The 27,381-nt window shown below is 39.7% G+C and overlaps 3 protein-coding genes across 7 annotated transcripts in view; 1 reads left to right on the forward strand and 2 right to left on the reverse strand.

The window, feature by feature from the left end:
• wasf1 (WASP family member 1) overlaps positions 1-6,998 on the reverse strand; it is a 64,998-nt gene extending 58,000 nt beyond the window's left edge. For 3 of the 4 annotated variants that reach the window (XM_085132839.1, XM_085132837.1, XM_085132835.1), the window contains exon 1: positions 6,481-6,858. The gene's annotated coding sequence lies outside the window, so the exon portion shown is untranslated. The other variant, XM_085132836.1, reaches the window with a different exon arrangement.
• Positions 6,999-7,451: 453 nt separating this feature from the next.
• On the forward strand, positions 7,452-25,496 carry cdc40 (cell division cycle 40 homolog (S. cerevisiae)). The gene is made up of 15 exons (XM_085132840.1): positions 7,452-7,674; positions 8,096-8,182; positions 9,328-9,457; positions 9,548-9,634; positions 9,757-9,896; positions 10,257-10,353; positions 12,467-12,606; positions 13,514-13,588; positions 13,780-13,825; positions 15,159-15,260; positions 16,371-16,486; positions 17,484-17,617; positions 20,126-20,202; positions 23,566-23,710; positions 25,267-25,496. Exons 1-15 carry the CDS (start codon positions 7,483-7,485, stop codon positions 25,442-25,444), a joined length of 1,746 nt encoding a protein of 581 aa, XP_084988966.1. The 5' UTR covers positions 7,452-7,482; the 3' UTR covers positions 25,445-25,496.
• mettl24 (methyltransferase like 24) overlaps positions 15,158-27,381 on the reverse strand; it is a 51,543-nt gene continuing 39,319 nt past the window's right edge. For both annotated transcript variants that reach the window (XM_085132849.1, XM_085132848.1), the window contains one exon: positions 15,158-27,066. In XM_085132849.1, coding sequence (XP_084988975.1) covers positions 26,722-27,066 — 345 coding nt within the window. In that variant the 3' untranslated portion in view covers positions 15,158-26,721. The remainder of the gene's footprint in view (positions 27,067-27,381) is intronic.

Raw genomic sequence — 27,381 nt, forward strand, 5'->3', positions numbered from 1 at the left:
ATTCTGCAATGGGCAGACCATAGCCATCAGTGTCCTGCATCATAAAAACAGCGGAGTAGTAAGTGGCTATGTCAAGCGGATGACAGTTCACAGTTACAGCTCACTGGCTGGCTACACTCTGACCTCTGAGGCAATGAATCACATTCACACATCGGCCATCTTGTGGCCCACTCAACAGCACTAAATGTTTAAAAATAAATAAATAAAAATGCACCAGGATATGCGTGATATCAGGTGTGATACACAACTATTCGCACAAGCAAAAAACACACACATTGATCCCCCACCTATTGCTCTAGATGTACAACTAATAAATAATCCATGCTGGTAATGTCAGTCTAGAAACATAACTGTTATCTCAAGACGTATCATCTCTAACGTATATGAACACAGAGGATTTTTCTCTTTCTTACATAACAGTGAGCCTAGACACGCTCTAAGCTGTGGGCATGTGTCTATAAATGAAAGACTGTTATGTAAGCAACTGCTGCATCTCAGACCATTCCCATGGCTTGACAGTTTAGAATGACTTTGATTCAGCATCATATCAGATACATTTTACTCTACTTTAGAGAGGCCTGACAGTAGATAATCACAATCAATAACTACCTCCATATTTCCTCCGGCCACAGCAATGAATTTTACTGGAAAATTACAGCATATAGGATTCTACTGAAGCAAAACCTTAACACATTGACGCCCTATCCTACAGCCAGTAACAAATGCCTAAACTCCATCTGACCCCTGCTCTGGAGCAGTTTTTGTGCTGGAGGACTGACAGAATAGCTTTATGATGTATTAGCATGTATTTAAAAAAAGAAAAAAAAAGAAAAAAGATGAAGTGGTTACTGAATAGGAGGTTCCTTGCAGAGGATTTAATTGAATTTGGCATTTGCTGCTAACCATCAGAGACAAAAGGAAAGGCGAGCCTCCACTTCCGATCATCCCATCTGAGAGGGAAGAGCAGCTTACACTCACAGCCTCTGCTGGGCTTCCATCCAGTGCAAATCAGACAAGCCTTGTACTTGGGCCTCATGCAAATCAAAGCAGAGCTGGATCCTTGCTGCGAGCTGTAAATGAACAGCCAAATATTGGCTTCTAATTGAAAGCAGCAGTTGTCTGTGTGCACAGGCACCCCTGCTGTGAAACAGTGGACAAACACACTGAAGGTGTACACTAAGGTTGCTGCTCCATTTGTGTCCTCTTTTCCCACCATTTTCCTCCATCCCTTTTTGCATTTTTTTTTATTAGCCATGGCTTTGTTTTCCTCTTTTAAAGACTACTATTTAAATAACATTTTATAATATTAAGATCTTTTATAGCAGTAGCACTTCTAACAAACATGGCAGTCTTCAGGGTAACAATAATCCTGAACTAGATCTAAAGAAATTGTGTAAAACATAATACGCCCAAGAGAAAATCTCATCTGCATCTCTTATTTTCTTCGTTATTCTTGATGGTAACGTATTTCCCGCTCTACCACGGGGAGAGAAACAGAGAAGAAAAATGAGTGCTTATGAAGATCCTGATGAAAATTCGGTGCATCTGTAATTGAACACAGACATACCAAGTCTTGACAAGAGAGATTCAAGCTGTGGCTGTGATAAAGGTGCTTTTGCTTTCCATTTTTCAGCCTCCATCAATCATCGCACATGATCACAATGACCAGGGCATCAGCCATTCCAGCTCAATAAGAACCAATCAGTGAAATGGGCAAAATAGAAGACTGAAGATATGGCTGAAATCAAGATAGAAAAAGAACACACGTATTCAAAATGAGGAAGATGGGTAAAACAGAAGAGATTATATTTTTATTCTGTGCGACACACTATTTTGCCTAACTTTGAATATTCAAATGCATTCAAATATGCACATGCTCTAAGTGCAGCTGTGGAGATCATTTTGAAGAGAGAAAGCAGCACTGACTAATGGTAGCAAACAAGGCAAAAATAAATAAATGGTGACCTAAATTGAGAAAAGGCAACTTACAATTTAACTGCTTTACCAATATAAACGCCTAGAAACCCCCCAACTCTGGACATCATATACGCACAAATACAAACACTGTTAGTCTCTGAGCCTAAAGTTCCCAGGGAGAACAGTGTATCCAGTTTGCTCCTAAAGCAGATGAAGCCTACATTGTGCCGAGAAAGGGATCAGACTACATTTACCTTCCAAACATACACTTGACACCAGGGGAGTGGCTTCAACTGTCCACAGTTTACCCCATTGTGTAGCGATTTTGGCTTTCAGCTGGCAGAATAAGCCAGGTCAGTCATGGGACACCATGGTGCTCCGTTTCCCAAATGCGTGGCTATTATGTCAAGTCCAAACGGGATTCTTTATTAAATTTGCAGCATGTGAGCCCAGAAAAGACCTCATGATTGTTATTCTATGAGCTGGAAGTTGACAAAATATTTTTAGCCAGAATTTCAAGCCTTCAACCTTTTTTCCTTATGTTTTTATTTATTTATTTACTTGCTTGTTTTGTTTTGTTTTTAAATCAGCTCTGTACCATAGACTGCTAAGACAGCACGTACATACACTTTCTATTCCTCAAGCTGCATCTGACAGATATGAAATACAGCCTCAACTCAAGACAAATCCTTTCTAAAACTTGTCAGAGCCTCAAGTGATGTAGTGAATGAGAGAACTCTTGCATGTGTTTAAACACTGTGCAGCTGTGGCAGCAACAGCGTGCTGTGTAGATATAACGAAGGCAAATAAACTGAAGGGAATAACGCCTCGTGTTCCATTCAGCTTTAGATGACGGAAAGACGGATAACAGATCGTTACAGATGGGAAAGGGGTACCCTTAAACTCAGTTGGGATATCTTTCTTTTTGTCCAGTTGACTGTCCCTCTGGCACTATCAGGCAAGTTTTTTTCAGAGTTACCTTGTCAACTCTAAGAAAGCCTGTCAACACTCTCTCCTCCCTTGTGTGAAGATAAAAGACAAAAGGCAGAGTTAACTTACTATGCCAGATTTATAAAAGATGGTATAGCAGATTTTTAAGACTAAAGATCAAGTTATGGTGCTCTGTGATCAAAATTCTGGATTTTATATATCTTTGGAGATATTAAGCCTTTCTTCTCAATAGAAGTAATGTATATTTTTTTTCTGAAAATGGCGTTCTACCTTTGTTCCAGGGTGGCATCACTGAAAGAAAGCAAAACATTATCTGCCATGAGGCACAACAGTAAGTCCTGAGTTAAGGCACACTATGACAACTTCCATCCCTAGAGTTTGACCAAGGACTGGATTAAGACATGGAAGCAAAGCAAAAAATTAATAAAGGAGAGAATGGGGACAGCATCCCCTACTAAAGAAAAGCAAGTAAAAAGAAATGGTTAAAGAAATACAGCAAGGCAGTTGGTGTAAACTCTTTGGAAGTGGTGGAGGCAGTGGTAGTAAGACACAAGGAGCACCAGTCAGGGAGGCTTAACCGTGCACTGGTGTCTCTCTGTCAGACCAGTTCACACTGCAGACAGAAGCAGTATTATAGAGCTGTGGGCCTGGCCAAGAAGAACAATAGCTCCTGTGTGCCGGGCCCTCTGGAGGATCCTAACAGCTGGGAGATAGGAGGGCTGCCTGTAGCTCAACTAAATGGCACGTAAGCTGGCATTACACATTGCACACACACTCGCATTCATTTTTGCTCTCTCTGCCTTTCCCAGAATCCCTAGCCCACCTTCCTCCCACCACCTCCTCTCTCCTCCTCATGCCAGGCACCCATCACTCACTTAACTCTCATCTATTCCCCTCCTTTCTCTTTCTACACACTCTTTACTTATGACCCCTGTCATTCTGCGTTCCCCTATCACCCTTCCCCTCCTCTGAGGAGAAAGACCAAAAAGAAAGACCACAAAAAAGACAGCAGAGGAGAAAGAGATTTTTTGCTAGCATAAGAAAGTCAAAGACTGGCAGAGGATCAGAGCACTGTCAACAAATAATAGACTTCCAAAAGCCTCCACAGGAGGCTGTTCAGTCATGAGGGCCTATGAAACACATTTAAATAAAAAAGCACAAGAAGTGCAAACTGATGAAATGTCATCCCTCACAGCAAAAAGTTCACAAACAGCATAACATAAAATGGCAATAGGCTCAATTCTATTCTGAGGAGACACCTGTAGCAAAACTGAGAAACTTTTGTATATATTCATGTATCAAAGAGCGGCCAATGTGAACAGAGCCCTCAACTGTGTATTTGTCACCTCGGCATGACGTTTTTCAGGACCAAAAAAGACACGCATATAACATAAAGGTCAGAAAGTTGCCTGCTTTAAAAAGAAGTTGCCTCAAACTGAACTACTGCCTCTTGTCTGGACCACATCAGACATCCTTTAGGACATGTCCACTGAGGCTGAACCAAACCGGTGGTTAGGAGACAGTCTCTGGATTATGTCCTCAAGCCAGCTCTGAATCCAAACAATATGGCAAATGGTCCCTGCATGATCCCTCTGAGCGCTTACGAAAGCTAGGCTATAGTTCTCAGTCATGTGATAGTTTGGAGGCCACTCCTGCAGGCTGATATATTTAACAGCTGCAATGGCCCTCAGACCATTTTGTTTCTGCCATATGCTCTTAACCTACAGATTTTTTTTAACGTTTTCAAAAGATATCCATTCACTGCACTACTGTAAATTTTACTCATCTGCAGTTCAGGTCACATACAGTTGACCATCACAGATCTTCTCGGCCCAGAAAGTCTTTTTCAGGTGGAACTAGGTGGGTATTCACTGATTGTAGCCAAATGTCTTTTTTTCCCTGAGCAGAAATATTTAAATATTTCTGATACTGACAAATAAAGCTCGTGTCAAGAAATGTACCAGACATCTCACTAATATATATATATATATATATATATATATATATATATATATATATATATATATATATATATATATATATATATATATATATCTCCCATAAGCATTAAAAGTGTTTGATGTGGGCTAATTTGATATAACAGGTAAATATTTAAGGTCATCTGGAAAGAGTCTGTGCATCAACATCTTCTCTATCTGCATTAATTATTAATGCAGCTTCTGATCAAATCAAGGAATTAAGTCTTATTTATGCATTCCACTGAATCACAGCCAAGGCAATGTGAGTGTAGAGAGCTCTGCATTTGTTGATTTGGACAAGATGTCTAGCCTTGTAGGATAAATAGCTTCTTTCTTTTTTTTAACCTCACTATTTATTAGAGGGAAAAAAGAATAATTATTAATTTCCTGCACGTCACATGTAAACCCTAGTTTGCCTCGTGCTGTATTTGTTATTTTAACACATCAGATGCACACTAATCCACTGTCAGAAGCAGCATCCACAGTGGCATACATGGATTTTTATCAATAGCTCTGCAGCTGATGTTTCTAAAGGTGATTCATTCATCATCGACCACGGAGCTGAACCCACACTGTCACTACAGGCTGTTCTTACCTTTACTATTGCATTTTTAAAAGAGGCAAACCATGAAATATGCTGCTGGCCACTCAGCAGGCAATAGTTACCTGCAGCAATCCAAAGACCCAACTCTTAGTTTGTCTCAACTGGACAGACTGTAGAAAAAACATGCTCACTTTGATGAAGTGCAAAGCCCATATTAGCCGGCCTCCTGTGTATCAAAGCACATATTCGTGCTGTCACTACATATAAAAGCTGATCACTGCACAGCGGTCACAAAACGATGATGCCCCTCGTGCCCACTTTTCTTGTTGCACTTGAAGTAGTACAAAGAAGGTTTCGGATTTCACAGAGCATGATTTTCACTGGGCTGAAGGCTTACCATCCCCCCATGACTGCAAACGAAGCTGGCTGGAATAGACCCCAACCCCTGTCCTCCTTCTCCTCTGCCTCGCAGAGGCAAATCAATGCATTCTTAAAAAATTAACTGCCCGTGGTTCCCTTCATGACACTGTAGCAAACTGCCCACTACACAAACTCGCTAACAAATAAAACACACTCTACCCCTTTTTATTTATTTGTTTATGCACGTTGGGTTAATTGGGGAGCATTGCAAATATTTGCTCTCTGCTTTTCTCACTAGTGTGATATTCTTCAGACTCACCATGTCAAGACGCTGCAGCGGGATCTCATGCAGATGTGCAGCTGCAATTTATCACCCAGCGGTCCCATTACCAATTCCTCCTTTAGTCATTCAAAAATAAAAAAAAATACTACTGGTAGGCTACTTTGTGGGATTTTGACCACTTTGGTAGCCTAACGTTGTTCTCATTGCCACATTTGTCAACTGTACACCGGGTAAACGTGGGAGTCAGTGATGGCCAGGCAGTTTTGAATTACCAAGACCGTTAGTAGTCGAGCAGCTCCAGTTGAAGTCTAATGTTACAACACGGTGACTCGGTTTTATGACGGTAAGTTGCCGCTGTGCTAATAGCGATAACATAACGTTACTAAAGTCCCATTTTGCAGTTAAATGATGCACTGCAGTGCAAAATTTAAAAAGAAATTATTTACCTGATACGTTTGTAAGAAGAAAAAAACCCTCTTATTTTCTCTCCATCCTTACTGAGCAGCAGAGTGTGCCACCGTGTCCAAAAATTTAAATCCCCGGGTCGGATCCATGGTTGTACTGTCTCCGTAATCAAATGTACTCCTGCTGGAAGAGGCGGCGGCAGAGATGAATCCAGCCACTTTTTTTCCAAAGGGATTCTCTGGACAAATGTTGATGAAATTGGCAATAAAGCTAGTCCGGTTAAGCTTACATCAGGTTTCGCGTCATAAAACCACTTTGATTTTTACCCGTATGCGACATTTGTTTTCTTTCTAAGAGAAGTAGTGTGAAATTACGTATATCCACAAGAAAACGTCCCCATTGAAATCGGTAATAATGGTACGTACCACTCTATTGTTGGGGCGCGAGAAAACGTCCCATGCTGCTGATGTGTACTCGTGGGAGGCTCGTGCGCGTTCGCGGTATTGGCTTATTATCTCAAACCGTGGTGTTGTGCTGTCCAATCGATTTCAGGGAGGGACACACTGATTTTGATTATTTCAAACATTACAGTTGAAGAGAAAATAAAATCACACAGTGAATCAATATATTCACAACAACACATTAAACAACATACTGACAGTTTATTTTGAAAAACAAAATACTGCCTTGTTAGTATTTCGTCTCATTTTACAAACTGCGGCCATAATTTTGGTAGTTTTGCCTAAAAGTGTTAATTGTAATAATTATAATTCTAGCAAAGTAATATATATATGAGTAATATTCTAGCCAACTGAAATATCTGTTGTATGAATGTCTTCAAAATATATAAATTAATACATTATTTAATGAATGTAATGAATTAATCATTTTAAGTTAATAATTCCGGTCATACGTATAAGATGCAATGCTATAGCTCTTTAAATTCTCAATTCTAGAGAATAATAAATTATCTATAAATTCTTTCTTCATTTCTATAACGGAAGTACCGCCCTTCTGCTTCCGCCGCATTCACAACATTCAAGATGTCTGCCGCCATAGCTTCCCTCGTTTCATACGGCAGTGAATCCGATTCAGAAAATGAGTCTGAATCTAATACAAGTGTTGAAAAAGTGAACCCAGTCGACCCGGACGCTACGGCTCACCTTAAACCGTTGCAGTCGGAGAGCAGTATGTCTCTGGCTGTTTTAAATTCTGCCCCTGAGGTCGCTGTCAAGGTAAGCTAAGCTAAGCAGCTAACGTTAACCTCACTTTATAATTAGATTATTGGGAGTAACTCTGGCTTACTTACTTGTTATGCTGATAATAATAAAGGTTATTCAAATTACTGTGGAAAGGTGGTGTTGTAATTAGAAGTTATTTATTCTCTAAAATTACAGATTTGTTCTAGTAGTACTAAGCGGGAAAGGTTCCGCAAAGTGTGTTGTAATCTTTGCGGAATTACTTCTGAGCTAATGCTAAAAAAAAATACACACTGATTGATCTCTGTGTAACTTAAGGTCCAACTACATGTATCTTACACTGTACTAGTTAAATCTCACGTGTGCTTGTGTAAAACAAAACATGCGAATTACCAACCTAGAGCATGTCTCCTTTATCAAGAAGCTCGTTTGCTCATAGTTCGAATCCCAATTTTAGGAGGCTGTTGAGACGGGCATACACCTGGACCCTGCTCTGAAAGAAGTCACTTATAACCCAACATATGAAACCATGTTTGCACCCGAGGTAAGTCTGAATATTTGTGAGCTGGGTTACACATATAGTTAGTTAACTGATAATAACTGATAATATAACAGAAGTGGCATTTGATTACTTTGTTATGCAGTTGTGTGAAATACATATATTTAATTATTTTTAAACGGCACTAAATAATAAAGGTGATACATATATGAGCAACATCACAAAGAAATTAGAAAGTTATTTCAATTATTCATCCTTAAAAGACATTTCATCAACTGACATAATATTCTAATATGGAAAAGGTAAATTAATAATAATAATAATGGATTGGATTTATATAGCGCTTTTCAAGGCACCCAAAGCGCTTTACAATACCACTATTCATTCACTCTCACATTCACACACTGGTGGAGGCAAGCTACAGTTGTAGCCACAGCTGCCCTCGGGCAGACTGACAGAAGCGAGGCTGCCATAACGCACCATCGGCCCCTCTGGCCAACACCAGTAGGTTAGTCTTGCCCTTAGAATGTATTATTGTATTATTGTCAGAAATAACTATCTTATGTGCAGAATCACTTCAATGCAAGATTTTTGTCTGATTCCTGCCTGTTTCAAGACCCCCTGCAACATTTCAGTTGCACTGCAACCCAAACTAGTAACATGAAAGTGTACTTACTTTTTTTAGGGTAGGTTTTGCAGAAGATTTGCCAGAATTTGTCAGTATCAGAATAAAATCATATAAGAAGGTAAACAAGTAAATTATTATTTACCTTCTTATACAATTATTATTTTGTTTCAAATTGTGACCAGATGGGAGTGATTTTTAAGTTTATGAATCAGAATATTTATTGCTGTTAATGGTTATTAATGTTAAATTATTCATGATTGTTGTAATACCACTGCAGTGTCCCTAACCTGAGTATTTTATGTTATTCATTTAGTTTTTTTGTAAAACAGATAATTAAGGCTGCTTAATTGCTCTTAATTGCTCCTGCAGCCTATCAGTCTAACTGCTGGTACATTGATCACTGTGTCAGTTGTTATTGATGTTGTGGGGTTTTTTTGTTTTTCTTTTTTTAAGATCTACATGTATGAAAGGGCTTGTGCAAAAATAAATTAGTTTTTTTATGAGGATCCACAGAAGTTTATCTGTAGCATTGCTAATGATTTTATATTTTTTTTCTTCATAGTTTGGCCCAATGAACCCTTTTAAAAGCCAGCAGATGGCTGCCCCCAGGAATATGTTATCTGGCTATGCAGAACCTGCTCACGTCAATGATTTTATGTTTGAACAGCAAAGGAGGACTTTCTCCTCATATGGTAAGCCTAGTGATTTGGGTTTGGATGATGCAGTGTATTGATGCTGTTTAAATTTGAATGACTTTACAATTCTCCCTTCTTTGCTTAAAGGTTATGCTTTAGATCCATCTGTTGATACACACGAGTCATCCTCTAATACCTACATTGGTGCAGTGGAAGAGGCTGAGAAACATAAAGGTAAATATTATTTATATTCAATATGTTTGAGTGTTAAGATCTACTGATATGTTCAAAAAGCTTTTCAGTTATTTAGTTTAGGGGAAGTTTGTGATTCTAGTACCATATGGCTTCTCCTACAGGTCTGACTGTGTTTGAGAGCGGTTTGAAAAAGTCACAGAAGAGGAAAAAGGTCAAAGGTGGAGATGCAGGAGAAATTGACAATTACCTTGGACCATGGGCAAAATATGCAGATGAGAAAGATGTGGCCAAACCAACAGAGGTAATTTTGACTGCTTCTCCATGTGATTAATCTACTTGTTATCCTGAAAGGCATTTTTTAAATACTTTATTTACATTCGTATATTTTGCCATGATGCAGTTAACGTCCTCTAAAGACATTTTTTTTTAAATCTTCCATAGTACAGGTGATGCAATGGAACATATTTTGTTTAAGTTATGTAGTTGTGTACTAGACTTTAATAGATGACATGCACAGTTGGCCAAATGCTGATTATTACTCACATTTCCTTTTTACATCTTAGATGAAATCCATTTCAGTTTGCTGTATTTGTCTTCATAATTATATAAAAGGCAGTAAGTGTGAAGTAATCCCCTGGTTGTGATTATTGTTATTGTACAGGATGAGCAGAAGGAGCTGGATGAAATTACAGCCAAGAGGCAGAAGAAGGGAAGGAATGAGGAAGATGCTCCTTCAGAAGAGAAGACTATTCTCCATGGTACTGACTTTTTTGTTAATTTTGATTGGCTATGGCAATTAGAGACATGATTGAAAATATAGCCTATTTATTTATTTTTTAAATTATATTTTGTGCTGTTATAAACAGTATATAGAAACAACAGGTCATAAATGTCTTGATGCATGCTCAATCATCCAGGTAACTAAATCCCAAAAGGTTGATTCTGTTCATCTGGATGTAGCGTTTTCAGTGGGAGAAACATTTCGCCACTCATCCAAGTAGGGCTGTTCGATATTACGATATATATCGGATGACGATATAAAAACGTCTATCGTTTCATTTTACACTATCGTTTGTTTCGTGGTGTCGCAAAATAAACTGTTTACGGCAATATTTTTTCATCGTTTTGATCGTCACTGTAGTGGCTATATTAATTTCTTAAAGTTCTCTCTTTCTCTTATATTTAATATTACCACACTACGGATGGACAAGCGCCTGTTTTTATGCGTTGTCGTTAGCAACAATGACAGTAACACCATTGCGTGTCCGCTTGTTTATGTTCCACATAAACCTTTCACAATAAAGCTCAAGATCCTGTTGAGACTTTTCAAAATAAACTGAATCACGTGAAAGAGTATGCAGAGTTGTATGCAGAGAGTCTCTTTTTTACGGATGAGAAGTAAAAAAGAGCCGCCAGGTGCTCAAAGATAAACCTTAGACTCAAACGTTAGAACAGGCTTTTCCCTGCAGCACGCTGTGTAATAAATACTCACAAAGTAAACGGCGGCCATTACAACTTATGTCTAAAAATGCATCGTTTCATGCATCGGTTAAAACACTCGACTCCAGGTACACGACGCCCAGCTGGAAACGCTTCACGCAAGTCGAGCTCCCTGAGATTCACAGAATTTACCGAAAATGTTAAATTTTTGTGATTTATATTGTTATCGGGACGATAGATGTGTTATATCGGGATATGAGATTTTGGTCATATCGCACAGCCCTACATCCAAGTGACTTCTTCAGTCTCAGCTGACTGCAAGTTTCCCCAACCTTATAAACAGTACATTTGCACAATGACTGAAACAAGCCCACTGACTGGACCTCATACCACAGGCTTTACCCACGGGAATCTACACCAAGTCTGTATGGTTTACTGAAGGGTGTACCTTTAAGACCATTTGTCTGTAGGACCAACTCAGTCACCCATAACGTCTCAAAGTTTCTGTGAGTCCTTATATGTCAGGACTATCAGAACAGTTGAGAGGTATTTTTTCTAAACACCGCATCTCTGTGGCTTTTAAACCCCACACAAAATTTGGTCCGTGACAAAAATTGGTCCGCCCAAAGGATCGGGTCCCCCAACACAAACAGAGTAATGTAGTGTACGCTGTGAAGTGTTGGGAGAATTGCCATGATTTAGACATCAGGGAAACCAAACAACCTCTGGCTAAGCAGATGGCACAACACAGAAGAGCTACCTTGTCAGGCCAGGACTCTGCAGTCTATTTACACCTGCAGGCCAGTGGACACTCTTTCAATGATGAGGATGTACACATCCTGGACAGGGAGGAATGCTGGTTTGAGCGCGGAGTCAAGGAGGCCATTTACGTGAAAACGGAAAGACCATCTCTGAATCGAGGAGGGGGTCTAAGGGTACATCTTTCGCCATCTTACAATGCTGTGATTGCAGCCATTCCCCAACTCTCTGTGAATAGTACTCATGGCCATTGATCAGCGGTCTTTGATCAATGATCAATGGGCTTTGATCAGTGGTTGTTGATCAATGGTCATGACAATTTGCATATTAATGATCAAGGAACTGACCTCACAGCCCATTGTTGCTTCAGTGGTGCTAGTTTCAGTCATTATGCAAATGTACTGTTTATAAAACTGGGGAAACCTGCAGTCAGCTGAGACTGAAGAAGTCGCTTGGATGAGTGACGAAACGTTTCTCTCACTGAAAACGCTACGTCCAGATGAACAGAATCAACCTTTTTGGGAACAGGTCGTAAAGATATTTCACAAAGTTTACTCATTTTTGTTCTCAAATACGTAATATGTCAGGTAGTTCCTTTGTCCGGCATAGATCCAAATACTGCAGTATTCTTTTACATCACATTTTGTCTGTTTCTTTTGTTCTCTCCCACAGTTAAAGACATGTATGATTACCAGGGCAGGTCGTACCTTCATGTCCCACAGGATGTGGGCATCAATCTGCGTTCTGCGGATGCTCCAGACAAATGTTACCTGCCAAAGAAACAGATTCATGTCTGGTCTGGACACACCAAGGTCAGTTTGAGGCGGGGGGAAAAAGTTCTAAAAGTATTTGTTTTAATGATTTTGAGAGCAGTGAAACATGGGCATTTGCGTATGCATATTTCATTAAAATCAAATAAAACTCCATAAAGCCTTGTAGGTATTTCTGAACACGGTGATAACACGGGTATCTACCAGCTGCTTCGCACCGACATATCTGAGATTATTTTGTTTGATTCAAAGCCATGTCTTTATAATTTACATATAAAGGCAAACACTGGGTTATTCCAAGAAAGATGTGATTCAAGTGTCTGATCTGCCAGTGCGCTTCAGGGAGAGGAAATCACTCAAGTTTTAAATTGGCTCCTTTCTGCTTTATGCAGAAAGTTACAGACTTCAGAGTCTAATTTGAATACAAAGATATTTGAAAAGGATAATAAGTGTGTGGAAGTGCTGATGTTGAGATAATAGTTGGAGAGTGGCTCATGTGGTGTCACAAAAGTTTTGTGACACTTTGAAAGTTTGGTATGTTGCAGAAAATCATGGATATTTTCCATAACTATTACAGAATTAAGATGATAATAAAGAGTCTGCATGCATTATTGTTTTGGCCAGTGTGTCTAACTTAAAAATCTTTGAATAGCAATAGCCTGGCCATGGCTTTGTGATTTCAAGTCACATTTATATGATATACATTGCAGCATTTTCCTTCAGCTAGAATATTTTTCCGTGCTTCAGCCAAGAGTAAAAAAAACAAACAAAGCAGAAAAAGACCCCCAGAAAACATACCCATAATGAGATTGGCAGATAAGCACAATATCAAAATTTACAAAACAGCTTGCTTTTACTGTAAATCAGCCATAAGCTCTAACAGTGACTGGGATACTCAAAATAAAGAGTCTTGGTTAAATATAAATTTCTCATCCCGTGTATGTTCTAGGGTGTCAGTGCAATCCGATTGTTTCCAAACTCTGGTCATCTGCTGCTCTCCTGCTCCATGGACTGCAAGATCAAGGTAAATAAGCTAATAAGGTTTCTGGAGAAAAGGGGGGTGGGAGTGTATACACATTTATCTAAGATGTGATCTTTATGATTGTGTAATAATCTCTGTAGCGATAAAGTAGCCTGTTACCCCGTATTTTAAATACGACAAAGTATAAATCAGTTTTTTTTCTCTTTTGTAACTGTGTTCTCTCGTCTTCACAGCTGTGGGAGGTGTATGGTGAAAGGAGGTGTCTTCGGACTTTTATTGGTAAGTGTGCAAAATGCTCATCCTACATCATCTATCACAACGATGTGGTACATGATAAGTGTTGGTGTCGGTTAATAATTTGCTGTATGAAATTGAATTGTCATTTATTCAAGTAAATCCTTTTCTAAATAATAATGGATCATCAGCAAAGATGCTGACATTAAAATATGGTCAAGGTATGAAGTGCGCTCAGCCTTTTGGGAAATACAAAGCAGTGACACATTGTGAGCTCAGCATTACTGGGGGACTAATGACATGTCTGCTGACCGCTGACAGAGCGCGGGGGGATTTGGGATTTTTTTTTTTTTTTTTTTTTAATATACAGATATATGCGTATTTGGAGTCTGGGGGCAGGTTAGGCTAATGCATGCAGGACTCTCTTACACTCTTTCCAGAGACGGCACGCTGTCAGAATAGAGATTGTTTGCAGCTGTGGTTCTGCTTGTCAGCTCCTTCACTGAATATGCATAATTCAGCAGCTCAGAGGCCGGGGGGAATGAGGGGCAAGGGAGGGCACAAGACACGAGAAGATACAGAAGGAGAGAACACAGTTTAGGAGTGAATAAGCTGACAGAGATTGACTAGCTTAGAAAGTAGTGAGTAGGAGAAACAGCAGAGCTAAATATGATGTGTGTTAGAGTTATTGGCTATGCCTTGTGGACAGAACCCTCAGACTGATATTGATACTCATATTTTCTTCAACAGCTTAAAAAAATATTTCTGGGTTTTTTTTGTGTGTTTTTAATTTTCTAGAGGAGTTTGCACATAGCTGTTTATAAGGTGATGTTTTTTGTCATGTCTACCAAACTAAGCAGTGATCAGCACTTGCTTGATTGTGTGCACCTGTTGTCAGTAGTTTTAATTGCAGTCCGTGTGGCCTCAGTGGGCTCTGTTAATGCTGTAAAAACAGTACAGCCCTGCTTAAAGACTGTTTCAATGTGGTAAGCGTTTGCTTGCATGAGGCCCACAGGGACCTCTCATCACCTCTACTGTATGAGGGGGAAAACCCAAAGGATTACATAGACTGATATTAGGAGACAATAAGAAGGTGTGTCTTTTTTCACCACCCTGTTTTACGGGCTCATTTTAAGATTCCGTTTCCTCCATTTTCCCAGATTCCACTTCATCTTCCTTTATTCATCTCCCTTTTTTTATTTCTTTATTCAGCATCTTTTATTCCCCTTAACCAAATGTCATATTTCTCAAATGATTTTGCTTTCAAAGGAGGACAACTGGGGGATTCTTGGTAACAAGATTGGGGAATGCAGGAAAATGAATTTTAGAGGATGTATTTATTTGTCTGTAATATATGTGTGGTCTGTGTATGTGTTAGGTCACAGCAAAGCAGTGCGAGACATTTGTTTCAACAACACCGGGACCCAGTTCCTCAGCGCTGCATATGACCGCTACATTAAACTGTGGGACTCTGAGACAGGTACGTGGGCCACTGACAGCAATACGTTCTTTATGTAGGCATACGGCTCCTTTTTAAATGTTAAAGTGACCAAATCAATAAAACTTCAAAGAAATAATTAAATAGAGAAATATATAAATGATCATCTTGAAGATGATTTAATTAACCACATATATTCCTAGATGATAAATCTTTTCTCTGCACAAACCTTTTAGTAATATAAACTTGTTTTCAGTCCAAGATCACATGAATTTTATCACTAACGCTAAAACCAATTAATCAACATAGAGATTTTAATAATTAATCATTTAATTTTTTTTTAAGCAAAACTACCAATACTGTAATCCAGGATTTGGATTTCTTTTTTCTTTCAGTAATTTATGTCGGATGCATTTGAATTTTGGTCTGCTGGCTGGATAAACAGGGAGTTTTAAAGAAATAATAATGGATGGATTTTTCATTATTTCTAAAATGATTAACGAGAAAAATAACACAGATCGAGTTGATCTGCTCGATTCTGTACTCCCTCTAGAAGTTGGGCCCGTAGTTTCCCTTTAAAAAAAACCCCACTTGGCTCATCCGTCACATTTTTACCCCTTTCAGCTCAAGAGTGCCGCTCCAGCAGAGGGCAGAAAAGCATTAAATCCCTCACTTGTTGAGATCAGGGGAGGACACATCATCCAAATACTTCTCCTAAAAGTTGATTTGCTTGAGTTAGATTTGTCAAATGAAAAGCATTGTTTACTTTTTTTCACACAACTAGTTGTTGTGTTTTGTTTTTCTGGGGATTGTTTCTTCCTATACCGTAGAAGCTACAGCAGTAATATAAAAAGCGTGCTATTTTAGCATACAAGTGCCTCTCAGTGTTTTCAGTCATTTCAATTTCCTGTTTCCTTGGTTGTAGCAGTAGTTGGAGCATCATCCCTGTGGTGATTCACCTTTACCGAATGAACACTAGGAAAGTTTTGTGTGTTACAGCTGAGTTGTCACCACCTGCAGGGATATGGAGCATACAGCATTGAAAGTTGTAGAGTGTGTCCTTAAATTTTAAAGCAACTTCAGTGTGCCTTTGTGAGGGAGCCACTGTGGATTATTCTGGAGCTCTGACTTTCAATTTGCTTCCCACCACAGGCCAGTGTATCTCCCACTTCACCAACAGGAAGGTACCATACTGTGTGAAGTTCAACCCAGATGAGGACAAACAGAACCTTCTTGTGGCTGGCATGTCAGATAAGAAGATTGTTCAGGTAAAGTTGACCATTTCTTCCACCGCAAGAAAAGTCGATCATGTTGGCCAAGCAGGTTGCACACATGAATTTCTCTGTTTACTCCCTGTGCCCGCAGGACCGTGAAATATACTCCTGTCTCATCCTCCAGCGCTAGTGTGTGTAGTTGTGTGGGAGTTGTAAGAGGTTCAGTGGCTGACAGGACTAGAGCAACTCATTAATCACAAGAAGCATTAGGGTTAACAAGAGGCAAAGGAAAGAGAACAATGTGTGATAAAAGTAGGAAATCTATAAATACACGATCACGTTTTTAGAACGAGTCATGCAAACCTCTCAACATGCTGACAGGACAGCTCAAGTGTGATATAGTTTTTATTTTCCACATTTCAGAGCAATGGATGTTTGGAAAGACATTTTAATTCTGGGAGATTAGCTAATAGAAGAAATTAAACGTTGAGTTGTAATTGTCAGTCACAATCTGGCACAATAATCAGGGTTAGCGTTAAATCATGCAGGTCCCCTTTTCGGGTTATGAGAACAGATGGCTGTTCACCCCAAGGGTGGGAAAAAAAATGGAATTTGGTGTGAAAGCCATCCGAACAGACGAGCTTAATTTTATTTATTTATTTGTTTGCTGTCCCTGGAGGGGTTTCTGTGTGGTTGCCTTTTATGTTTTAATTTGTACATGCTGTTTTCTCTCAAAATATTAATTTTTAAGACTAAAGTCTGTTTGATTGCTAATCGCTGTGATTACATTAAGGCAATTTAAAAGGTTCATAACATCGGTACAGTTTATAGTTGCTCTCATAGGGAGTCTCCCACAGTGAGCCATATTCTCTGTTTTTTGCAGTGCGATTGAGACGAGCTGTATTTATTTTGGTAATGAGCACTCCATGCGAATATAGCAAGGCGCAGTGTTGGAGGGATTGTGAATTTATTTTAATACTCCACTTTTTGACTCATGGGATACATTTGTTTACCTCCCTTCTGTCTGCTGTGCTGTCTGTGTCTCTAAAAGTGGGACATCAGGACAGGCGAGGTGGTTCAGGAGTACGATCGTCACCTGGGCGCCGTCAACACCATCACCTTTGTTGACGAGAACCGTCGGTTTGTCAGCACATCAGACGACAAGAGTCTTCGAGTTTGGGAGTGGTAAGTACCGAGTGCAGCCTGAACTGCTTATGCCATAGTTGAAACTTGAGAGTGCCGCTGTAGTTGGTGCTGCTGTTCTTCCAAGCAAGTCATGTAATCCTCCTCCCTAATGCTCTGTGTTTAATAACAGAAGACTGCAGCTGATATTGGCTTGGAGAAATCAATCAACAATATAAATGTAAAGGAAGAAGGAAGGGAACCAGTGTGGACTATAATTAAAAAACGAAACAATCAGGAGTTACAGACAGCTGGGTATTCAGTGTAATTTTGAGCTGTGCAAGTATTAGCTCTGGATTGTATTTTTTTTAACTTTGTTATAGGCTTGTTAAGATGCACCTTGGGCACATCAAGTGCTTTTATATATTATTGTTCTTCTGTGATGAGCAGCCCAAGAGCAGACACGGGGGATACAGATTATAGTGTTTTACGAGATTCCTTTTATATATGAGTGTAACTAACTAAAACGATGTGAATTAAATGATTTGTAATGTGTATGTGCTGGGATGACTGGAAGGTTTAAATCCCACTTTTGGGAATGCTGAAAGAAAACACGAACATGAATTTTAATGACAAAATTAAAAATGTCCATATCCCGCTGTTTGTAATTGTTTGGGCAACCAAAAGACCACCGGGAAGGGCTTGTACACTGGCTGGGGTGTCCTGTCATGGTAAACAAACTCAGCTATTTGCTGTTTATAGATAATAAATATTTAAAAACCACCAGATAAACAAAGCTTTCCATGGAATGCTTCAAGGGGAGGTTTTTGTATCAAGGGCAGCCATTTGTGTTTAGTTTGGTTTAATTGTCAAAACTTCCTCATGAGCATGTGAGCTGGATTATCTGCTTAAAAAAGTTTTTTGCACACTTTAAGTCAATGTGAAAGACCAAATTAAAGATAAACGCAACAACAACAAGCTAAAGAATTAAATCCTAAGAGTCTGCTTTGGGCAAACTTCGGGCTCCCATGAGCTTTTTTTTAGTGCAGCGTGGGAGTAAGCGGGCAAGTGGTATGTCAGGCCAGAAAGTGACTTGACGGTCCCGCTTTCTCCCACGGATACCACCTGGCTCTAGTCCCCCTGCCCCACTCTCCCTGTGAGAGCTGCATTAGGCTGGATTTACAAGAATAGTCTCATGTTGCAAGAATAGAAGCGGCGTCTAGCAGAGAGGGGCATGTTGAGAGCACGCGGAATAGACTGTGGGGCAGCAAATCCACAAGCCATTCACGTCATAGTGAAAACGCCTACACGCAATTTAAATTCTGTCCACGTTCTCACACATAGTGTTCCCAGGGTGACTACTTTATCTATAGCAGAGGTTTGTCATCAGGAGAGTCTGTGAATGCTTTCCAGGAGGATTACAATTGATTCAAAATGTACCAAACTGCACCAACAAGGGGAATTAACTCTTGATCATAAAGACATCATGTAGAGAGCGATGAAGCCCACGGGGACACTTGGAATGATAATAAAACGAGAGGGAAAAGGATAGCGGGAGATAAGTGGTGGAGACTGTGGAAGCATATTGTAGGAATCACTCAGGATGGTCAAAGAACTGCTACAGCCTCCCCAGAACTTTCTTAAAAAGCCTGCTTTTTTAGAAGCGGTCGATTTATCTCAGCTTCCCAAAAATCTCCCAAATCGGAATGTTCTTAGAATAATTTGAAAAGGAAACAAATGAACAAATAAATTAAATCTGTCAGTGCTTATTTTGTGAAACCATCCTTCGTTTCAAATTAGCACATATAATGAGGTAAATTATATTATAGAAATCTTAAATTCAGACCCAGTGAAGTAGTGTGTCTAAAAACAAAGTGTAGGTTCTTAGTTATGGAGTTTAGTTTGGCTTGACTGCAGATTCTGGCTTGAACAAACACAGAAGCTCCTTAATCTCTGACCGTGTGATGGTCGTGCAGCCCCAGCTGTCACTCGTCACAGAAAGAAACAAGGACGTGGTTTTAGTAAAGCTGATGGCAAGCTGAGTTTAGGACTTTGCTTTATTTTACAGCAAGTCTCAGCAAATTGGCACACTGTCATCCTGACAGACACACATACATGCACTGTACATTTGAATGATCTTCTTCAGACAAGTTAAGATCAAATAGCCAAGTTTGCTATTTCTCCCAAAGCAGAGAGACATAGCAGAGCATAAAAGAACAGCGAGGCCGGGTGAAGGAGCAAAGGAGGGTTTCATAAATAATTGGTGGCTGGTGCAGCATCAGAAGCATCTTTCACATTATTTACAAGATTTATTTATTTACTGTAGCACTAATGGTGATACAGCCTACAGATACAGTTTGTTTTTTTTCCTTCTTTACGTCCACCACAGCTCTTCTCTCTCTAGTAAATAAGCAGTTTTGAGCTGGCATAAGCACCTTCAATGTCAAACAAACAACAGCTCTGTCAATGTTTTCCCCTAGAGCTGTTATTGCTAAGGGCCTTCTCACGTTGTTCTCATCCACTGTTTAACCCGTCTTCAAGTGTACTCACAGTGTTTTGTGCCTTTTTCAGGGACATCCCTGTGGACTTTAAGTACATTGCTGAGCCCAGTATGCACTCCATGCCAGCTGTGACTCTCTCTCCCAATGGTAAGTAGACTAATCATGGCCAAATGCTCATAAACACAGTCAAGGACAGGCGACTTGAGGGAGCATAAACCTGCATTACCACACTGAAGTAGAGTCACACCTTCTGAGATTTCCCATCGCTCAGGCAAGGTGGGAAAAACAGATATTCTCAGTGCAGTAAGTTTGTTGTGCGTGGAGATTTCTGCTTGCCATGAGATCCAGATTTTTTATCAATACACGTCAGCTGCCTGTGTTTAGCTCTGGCTGTTTAATCATCACAGATAATGCATTAACTGTTGGATAACAGAAATATTTGGACACATGAGTGACTTAAACTGTGTACATTTGATGTCAAAACAAATGTATAATATTTGAGCAATTTTGCCTTTTGGATACTGGAGCAGTAAGATTAGACAGGGAAGTGGGGCGAGGGGACAAGAGAAGACATACAGGGCCATGGGTCAGACTCAAACCTAGGACCTGTTGCCTGCTGTATCAGTGAGCTACACTGACACTCAATGCTATTTATTTTTAAGATGAACAGCTGTATGAGTGTATACTGTCAGTTAGCATACCGTCGTGTGAAAAAGAGAGCTTTCATAGGACTCAGAGCAGCTGCCATGTTTATTTTAGAGACAAGTCTTTCTTCGGGCAGCCCTTCCAAACAAGCCACACTTGTTCAGTCCCTCTTTCTAATGGCACTGTAATGTTTTCCACTTTTTCATTGTGGAATTATGGACTTCAAATCAATTTGGCCTTATAACCCTCCCAAACTGATGGGGAGCAAAAATGTGTTCTCTAAAGTGATTTTTGATGTCTTTCTCCATACGAGCAAAGCTTTCACTTCTTTGATAGTAGAGATTTAGGTCACGGTTGTACGACCCCGTTATAAGCCTGTAATTGTTTTGTAATTGCTGAATTTTACATTTCTTTTTGTGTAAAGTACCTTTATCATGCCTTCATGCAGTGCCACCAGATTTCAGAGCAGTATCACTCTGTGAGATCCAGATATCCATTCATATTCTTACCAATTGCCGAGGTTATGGTACTCTTACCTGTACTGCAAATAAGCTGCAGCCAGGAAGTGTTATGTTGATTAGACCCAGATAACAAATTTTAGATTGCATAATAGGAGTGGGCAATAAAAGCCTCAAAATTAAATCACAATTATATCAAGAAAATTTGTAATAATGTTATTGCTGTGGTCTCACTTCATAAGAGAATTTTTCTGAAAATTACTCAGGATTTTTTTTAAATTGTAACATTTTATCTGTGATTGCAGCCTGCAGGCAGTAGCATTTGTAGTGCAAACTAAATAAAGGGCATTTTTCATCTTTGTTTTTTCCAAATGAGCTACAGCCATTGATGAAAGAATTTAGTAAATCTATTACTACATGGTGCCAGCAGCATAGTGTAATAGGAGATACAACATGGATCAAGTATTACCACAAACATTGCCAAGGTAATATTTTCCACTGTGATGTTTTTTTTCTTGATCAAGACATTTATTTGTTTTTATAATATAAAAGTGATCACATATAACCAAAAATGTGCTCTGATCACAGGATAAAAGAAAGAAAGCATAACAGTCAGATCACACAAAAGAAAAGAAAATGAATAATGAAAGCCACTTATTCATCACAGATCTTTTGCTTCTATATTTGACACCAAAGACAGAAAACAGTTTAATATATCCTTTTTTTTAAGCAGTGCATCTTTTTTCCCCTCCCCAAGTTGTATAAAGTATCTGATGTCACTAATACTCTGTCCTTCCATTTGTGAAGATGAACCTTCCTGCCACAAAAGGCTGCATTTGGGGTAACAATGAAAAATTATTTTCCAATAAATTTAGAAAACCTCTTATAAATTGGACATGAGAAATTGGATAATTTGGGACATAACCAAAACATATGAGCATAAACATGTGCCCTAGCCCTCATGCCTGGGCTTGTTGTAGGGATGTAGACACATGATCACAAAATTTAACAGATGAAGCATAGCTTGTTAAAGCTGGCCTGTTAGTACAGGATTAACTTTGGCTGGTAGTCATTCGTTTCCAGGACTGTCCTTGGTTGAGCTGCTTCTCTCCACTGCTCCCAGTTTCACCCTGTGTGTCTGCTTGAATGTGTGTGTTCTGTGTGTAAAGCTCTTCCCCACACATGGAGCAAAACCTAGCAGAGGAGAATCTGTCCCCCACCCAGTATATCACACTACCATTTTGTATCCATGGAAACATCTCCATTGTAATTTATGTAATATCTCTGTAGGCAACCTACAAAAGCCTTTTTTCTGTCCTCATTTGTTCTTTTCCTTTCTACATTTCCCCCCCAGTTTTTAATTTTTTCTCTCCTCCTGTTCTCTTCGTACTTGCCTTCTTCCTTTGGGCAATATTCGTATTTGTTCCAGCGTGGTTTGTTTATCTTTAGCATGTGAATAATGAATGAGCTCTCAGTGGGAGACCATTCAGTTTTCTCTCAAGCCTAAATGGCACCCAGCCCCACTTGGCACCATATATACAACAACCCCCCCTCTCTGCTCTTCCCCATCTCTTTTTCATGTTGACTAAGCAGACAGAGCTCCAGTACGCTGCTGAAATTGGTCAAGTTGTTTTCATTCTCCTGCACTTATTCTATTTGACATTTGCTGACAAGTTTTCCGGGGGTGGTGTAAAAAGAGGACACGCATACCAGAACTACATTTCTTTCTCAGATCGAATTGGTAATTTCCTCATGTACACTTTTAAAAAGTGCAGAGAATTGTATAATGCTTTGACACTAAAGCACTGCCTCTCACCATCGTGCAGTGATGTTGAAACTGTTGGATTGTCAGGGGCTGAAATGCTCTCTAAAGCAGATCTCTGCTGAGCAGCCACTGATGCAAAACCTCTTTTTATTTTTTCCTTAAATTGCCTCAATCTTTCCAATTCACTGATGGCAGAATGATGAGTTCATGCCCTTTTCAAAGGGCTGTCCACTTCAATCCAAATTTCCAGTTTTGCTGTTTTGAAGAATTTTGGCCATGAGGCAGTTTCTACCATTTACTGTGTACCTGCTGTTAGTTAATGTCCCTCCAGATCACAGTTTTTGCACTGTCAGGTTTAGCGCATGCTAGCAGTGGAAGATATCGTCAAAATACCGCACTGAAGATCTGAGGGGCTGCTTGATAAACACTTGGCTGTACAGAATCATGCAAATAATGCATTTAAAAGGTTTGGGGACAACTTTTAAAGTTTATATGCGTTTGAATTTGAACTCAAACATTACCTTGAAATTTCACTGTGAACATCCAAAAATGCTTTTGTTTTCTCTTTGGTTTTTTGTGTTATCAAGGGCAAAAGTGCTTTGCAGAATAGTTGGCCAATGGTTTATTGTTTTGTTTTTTAAGGTAAATGGCTCGCCTGTCAGTCCATGGACAACCAGATTTTGATCTTTGGAGCCCAAAACCGCTTCAGACTAAACAAAAAGAAAGTCTTCAAGGGTCACATGGTAGCTGGCTATGCATGCCAAGTGGACTTCTCCCCAGACATGAGGTAAGCCTTCACAATGTCACTCTGAAGGGCAGTTTTATTCTAACAGAAACCACAAAGTAGAGATGCTTAAAGCTTTAGAATATTCCACTAGTAAATACTAAACAGTAGGGGTGCAACAATACTCGAATCAATATTGAACCGTTCGATACAGTGCTTTTGGTTTGATACGCATATGTATCGAACAATATAAATTTTTAAATTTATTTTATCAACTTTCCTTCGGACGATGCTGTTTGTGTTGGGCGCTCAGTGGATCTGCGCTTGACAGTGCAGCCTAGGCAGAGTAGTCGAACGCAGATTCACTGAGCGCAGGGCAAGCTAGCGAGACAGAAGTTAAGCTCTCCTTGCAACATGGCAAATTGAACCTCCCCCACCCTCATTCAGATCTGGCGTTTGGAACTATCTTGGTTTTCATGTGACATATGACCCTGAAGGTAAGCATGTCATGGACAAAAGTAAAACAGTATGTCGGATGTGCCAGCAATGCTCAATTACATTGGTGGGAACTAGTGCGTTAGCGCAGTTAGCTCGTTAACGTGTTGGCCGTCCAGCCCCACACACGGGGCGATCCGTGGTAGCTCGTTAACGGAGATTTGCCGTGTTGTGGCGTTACGTCATTTCAACGAGATTAACGCTGACAGCACTAGTGGGAACACAACGAATATGACTGCACATTTACTCCGACATCATCCTAGTGCAAAGACAAGTGGAAGCAGACAAAAACAACAAGCACGCATGCTACAGACTTTACCTGAGTCATTTAGACAGCCGTTAGTACATGAGTCTCCTTGTTTAATGTTTAATGTGCTGCTGAGAATATACCCCAGAAGAAGGGTATAGTATAGCTTTTATTTTGGAAAGAGCCATTTCTCTGTAATAAACCCTCTTTTCTAAAGAGGAGTGATTTCTCGATCAGATAGATTTATTTTTTTATTACTTTGTTGTTTCAGCAACATTAAATTTAAAAACTGTACTTTTGGGTTAAAATATATATTTCTAATTTTAATAAATGACGAATTAAAAAGGCATGAACATTTTTTTGTATCGAAAAAATATACCGAACCGTGAATTTTGTGTATCGTTGCACCCCTACTAAACAGTACTTATGAATAAAAATTTGCTAAAAGTGTTAATGGGTGAATTAAAAACTGGGTCCAAATGCACCATTATGCAGATGATCAGTACATTGAGATACCTTTGCTTGTATTCTGTAAGCTGTTTCTCATCCTGAGCTTTAAAATGCATCCAGGTAATGAAGCACTCTTGGAAAAAAAAAAACCCATACAGCCATCACTAGGAGAGCTCACAGGATATCGTCCTATTTTTACACAAAATGCCCATTAAGACCCTTTTTTGTCCCTCTTCTCACCCACCACCCACGACTGTGAGCAGGTGCCCTCACTTCCTTTCCGTATCCATGGCAACATTGCAACCCCTGCCTAGATTAAATACCAAAAATTCCAACTCTCACCTTTTGGCTGCTGAAGTGAAGACAGAAGTTATTTGTTAATTTTTATAACCATGTGCTAATTATGAAACACGTTTCTTTCTACCAGTTATGTGGTGTCAGGAGATGCAGATGGAAAGCTGAACATCTGGGACTGGAAAACCACCAAGCTTTATCACAGGATCAAGGCTCATGACAAGGTGTGCATCAGCGCCCTGTGGCATCCACATGAAACCTCCAAGGTCATCACCTGTGGCTGGGATGGACAGATAAAACTCTGGGATTAGATCTGTCCCTGAGGAGCGGTTTCTGGAAATAATGGACATGACCTGACTGGTTCAATAAAAAGGAGGAGGCCAATTGTCTCATGGTCTGGAACTGTTTTTGAGTCAAAGCCAAAAGACTGGTATCCAGTCTGATTGTACAGGTGTATTTGTTTTTTACCCTGTGAAAGATCAAAATACTTAGTCATTTAATATCTGTACAAACAAGAACTTTCAAAGGATTGTTCCTACTGCAGAAGTAGTATTACAGGGGGTACCTTGTTATTTTTAATGTTTATTTTTTCTTCTTCTTTTTTTGTTATTGTATTTTCCAATGTTCTGGTGGTATACCTTTCATATTCTTGATAAAATATATTCTTTGTTTTCAGCTGTATGGCCATCTCTTTGTGGAAATAAACAACCTAAAGTCTACCTTTTCAAAAAACGAAGCACTCCTTCCTTTGGGGAAAAAACCCCCAAAGTGTTTATTCTTTAAAATCAAAATCATGAGGAGAAATTCGGTTCATCATCAAAAGGTTTGGTACATTTCAATAACTGAATAATGTTGTTATTTGAAAGTGTTACTTTTCCTGATTGTTGGCAGTGTTGCGGTGCTGAACAGACAAACGCCAGCTGAACACGAGGAAGGGAACTGATGGTGTAAAATTCTTATGTGTGAATTGTTGGAGGGGGGGTTATTCTATTATAATTCAAGAAACTGGAATTACAGTTGTTTTTCTCTTACTTGCACAAATATCCAGGTTTAAATAGCCAACAAGCAAACTCTGTACAAGTGTACAGTCCCATTTATCACATTGTCATGCTGTGATGATGCATGGAAACTACTTCAGGAGCAGATCCCGTCTCTTTCCCACCTCCTTAAAATATTCACTCACTGTCGGTGACCCTGTAACGCTGTATCCGCTTCCTTGAATTCATAATTTAGCTTGTGAGCTGCGTGGTCTCTGGACTTCTGCTGTCTACTATCGGGTAGGACCGCCTGGCTTTGGGCCAGGCTTAGATAGGACCTTGATGATTTTGACTGTGACTTTCCTGCAGCCAATAATACAGCCACTATGAGGTAGAACACAGAGCCTCTGGAGGTAATTATGCTGCTCCTTTACTTGGCTTAGGTCATCGCAGGCCAGCAGAGGATGAGCGGGAGGATAAGTAGGAGCAGAGATTTTTACTTTTTTTTTTCAAAGGTCGGGCCAGATAAGAGCAGTGTATTTGAAGAGCGCTGTGCCCCAGAAAGTCCATGTTACACATTCAGATTTCCAGTTATCAGCGACGGTAAAAAGTTATTTTTGAGTTCTATCTGGTTTCCCTAAAGGCCTCCACTGAGTATTCACCCAGCTCAAGGTGTAAGCACTGCTGGCATTAAGCACATTCTTCTGTAGAAAAATGTGAGGTTTGGCAGGATCGCTGTGGATGTGGAAGAGGTGGAAGCCGGAGCGTTCAAGCTCCTTCAGCAGGCTGTACCAGTACCGCACCACAGATGGCTCATCGCCACCCACCTCAAAGCCTGCCCAGTGCAGGTGAAGCTCCAGCAGCAGCTGTCCCACTGAGTCCAGAACTCTTTCGAGGATCAAATTTTCCAAAATCTTCCATTCAGCACTCTCCATGTCTGCCTTCAGTACATCCACCTGAAACAGAACCAAAAAAACTTCAGATTTAAATGCATCTTGTTTAGGTAATAAATGACACCAAGCTGCATGGAGTTCTTACATGCAAAAGCTATTAAAAGATGAAAAGTGAAGCTTGATTTTGTTCTGCGCCGGTGATCTTGATGATGGATTGAGTGAAAGAGCAGCCTGACAAGACTTGCTGTGATAGAGCAGGGAGGAAATGCTTCAAAAGATGAATGTTAATAGCACCCTTAGGTCATATTCATGTAAGGACATTCATGCATGCTGAAAGTTTTATGCATATCCTCAGGACACTGGGCTTCCTCTCAGGTC

This window comes from Neolamprologus multifasciatus, chromosome 15 (genome assembly GCF_963576455.1).
Source record: "Neolamprologus multifasciatus chromosome 15, fNeoMul1.2, whole genome shotgun sequence".
Classification (NCBI taxonomy): Eukaryota; Metazoa; Chordata; class Actinopteri; order Cichliformes; family Cichlidae; genus Neolamprologus; species Neolamprologus multifasciatus.

Coding starts and splice junctions, on each gene's coding strand:
- cdc40 (XM_085132840.1), top strand. CDS start 7,483: ATGTCTGCCGCCATAGCTTCCCTCGTTTCATACGGCAGTGAATCCGAT. Junction 7,675..8,095: donor CCCCTGAGGTCGCTGTCAAG/GTAAGCTAAGCT, acceptor TCCCAATTTTAG/GAGGCTGTTGAGACGGGCAT. Junction 23,711..25,266: donor GACTTCTCCCCAGACATGAG/GTAAGCCTTCAC, acceptor TCTTTCTACCAG/TTATGTGGTGTCAGGAGATG.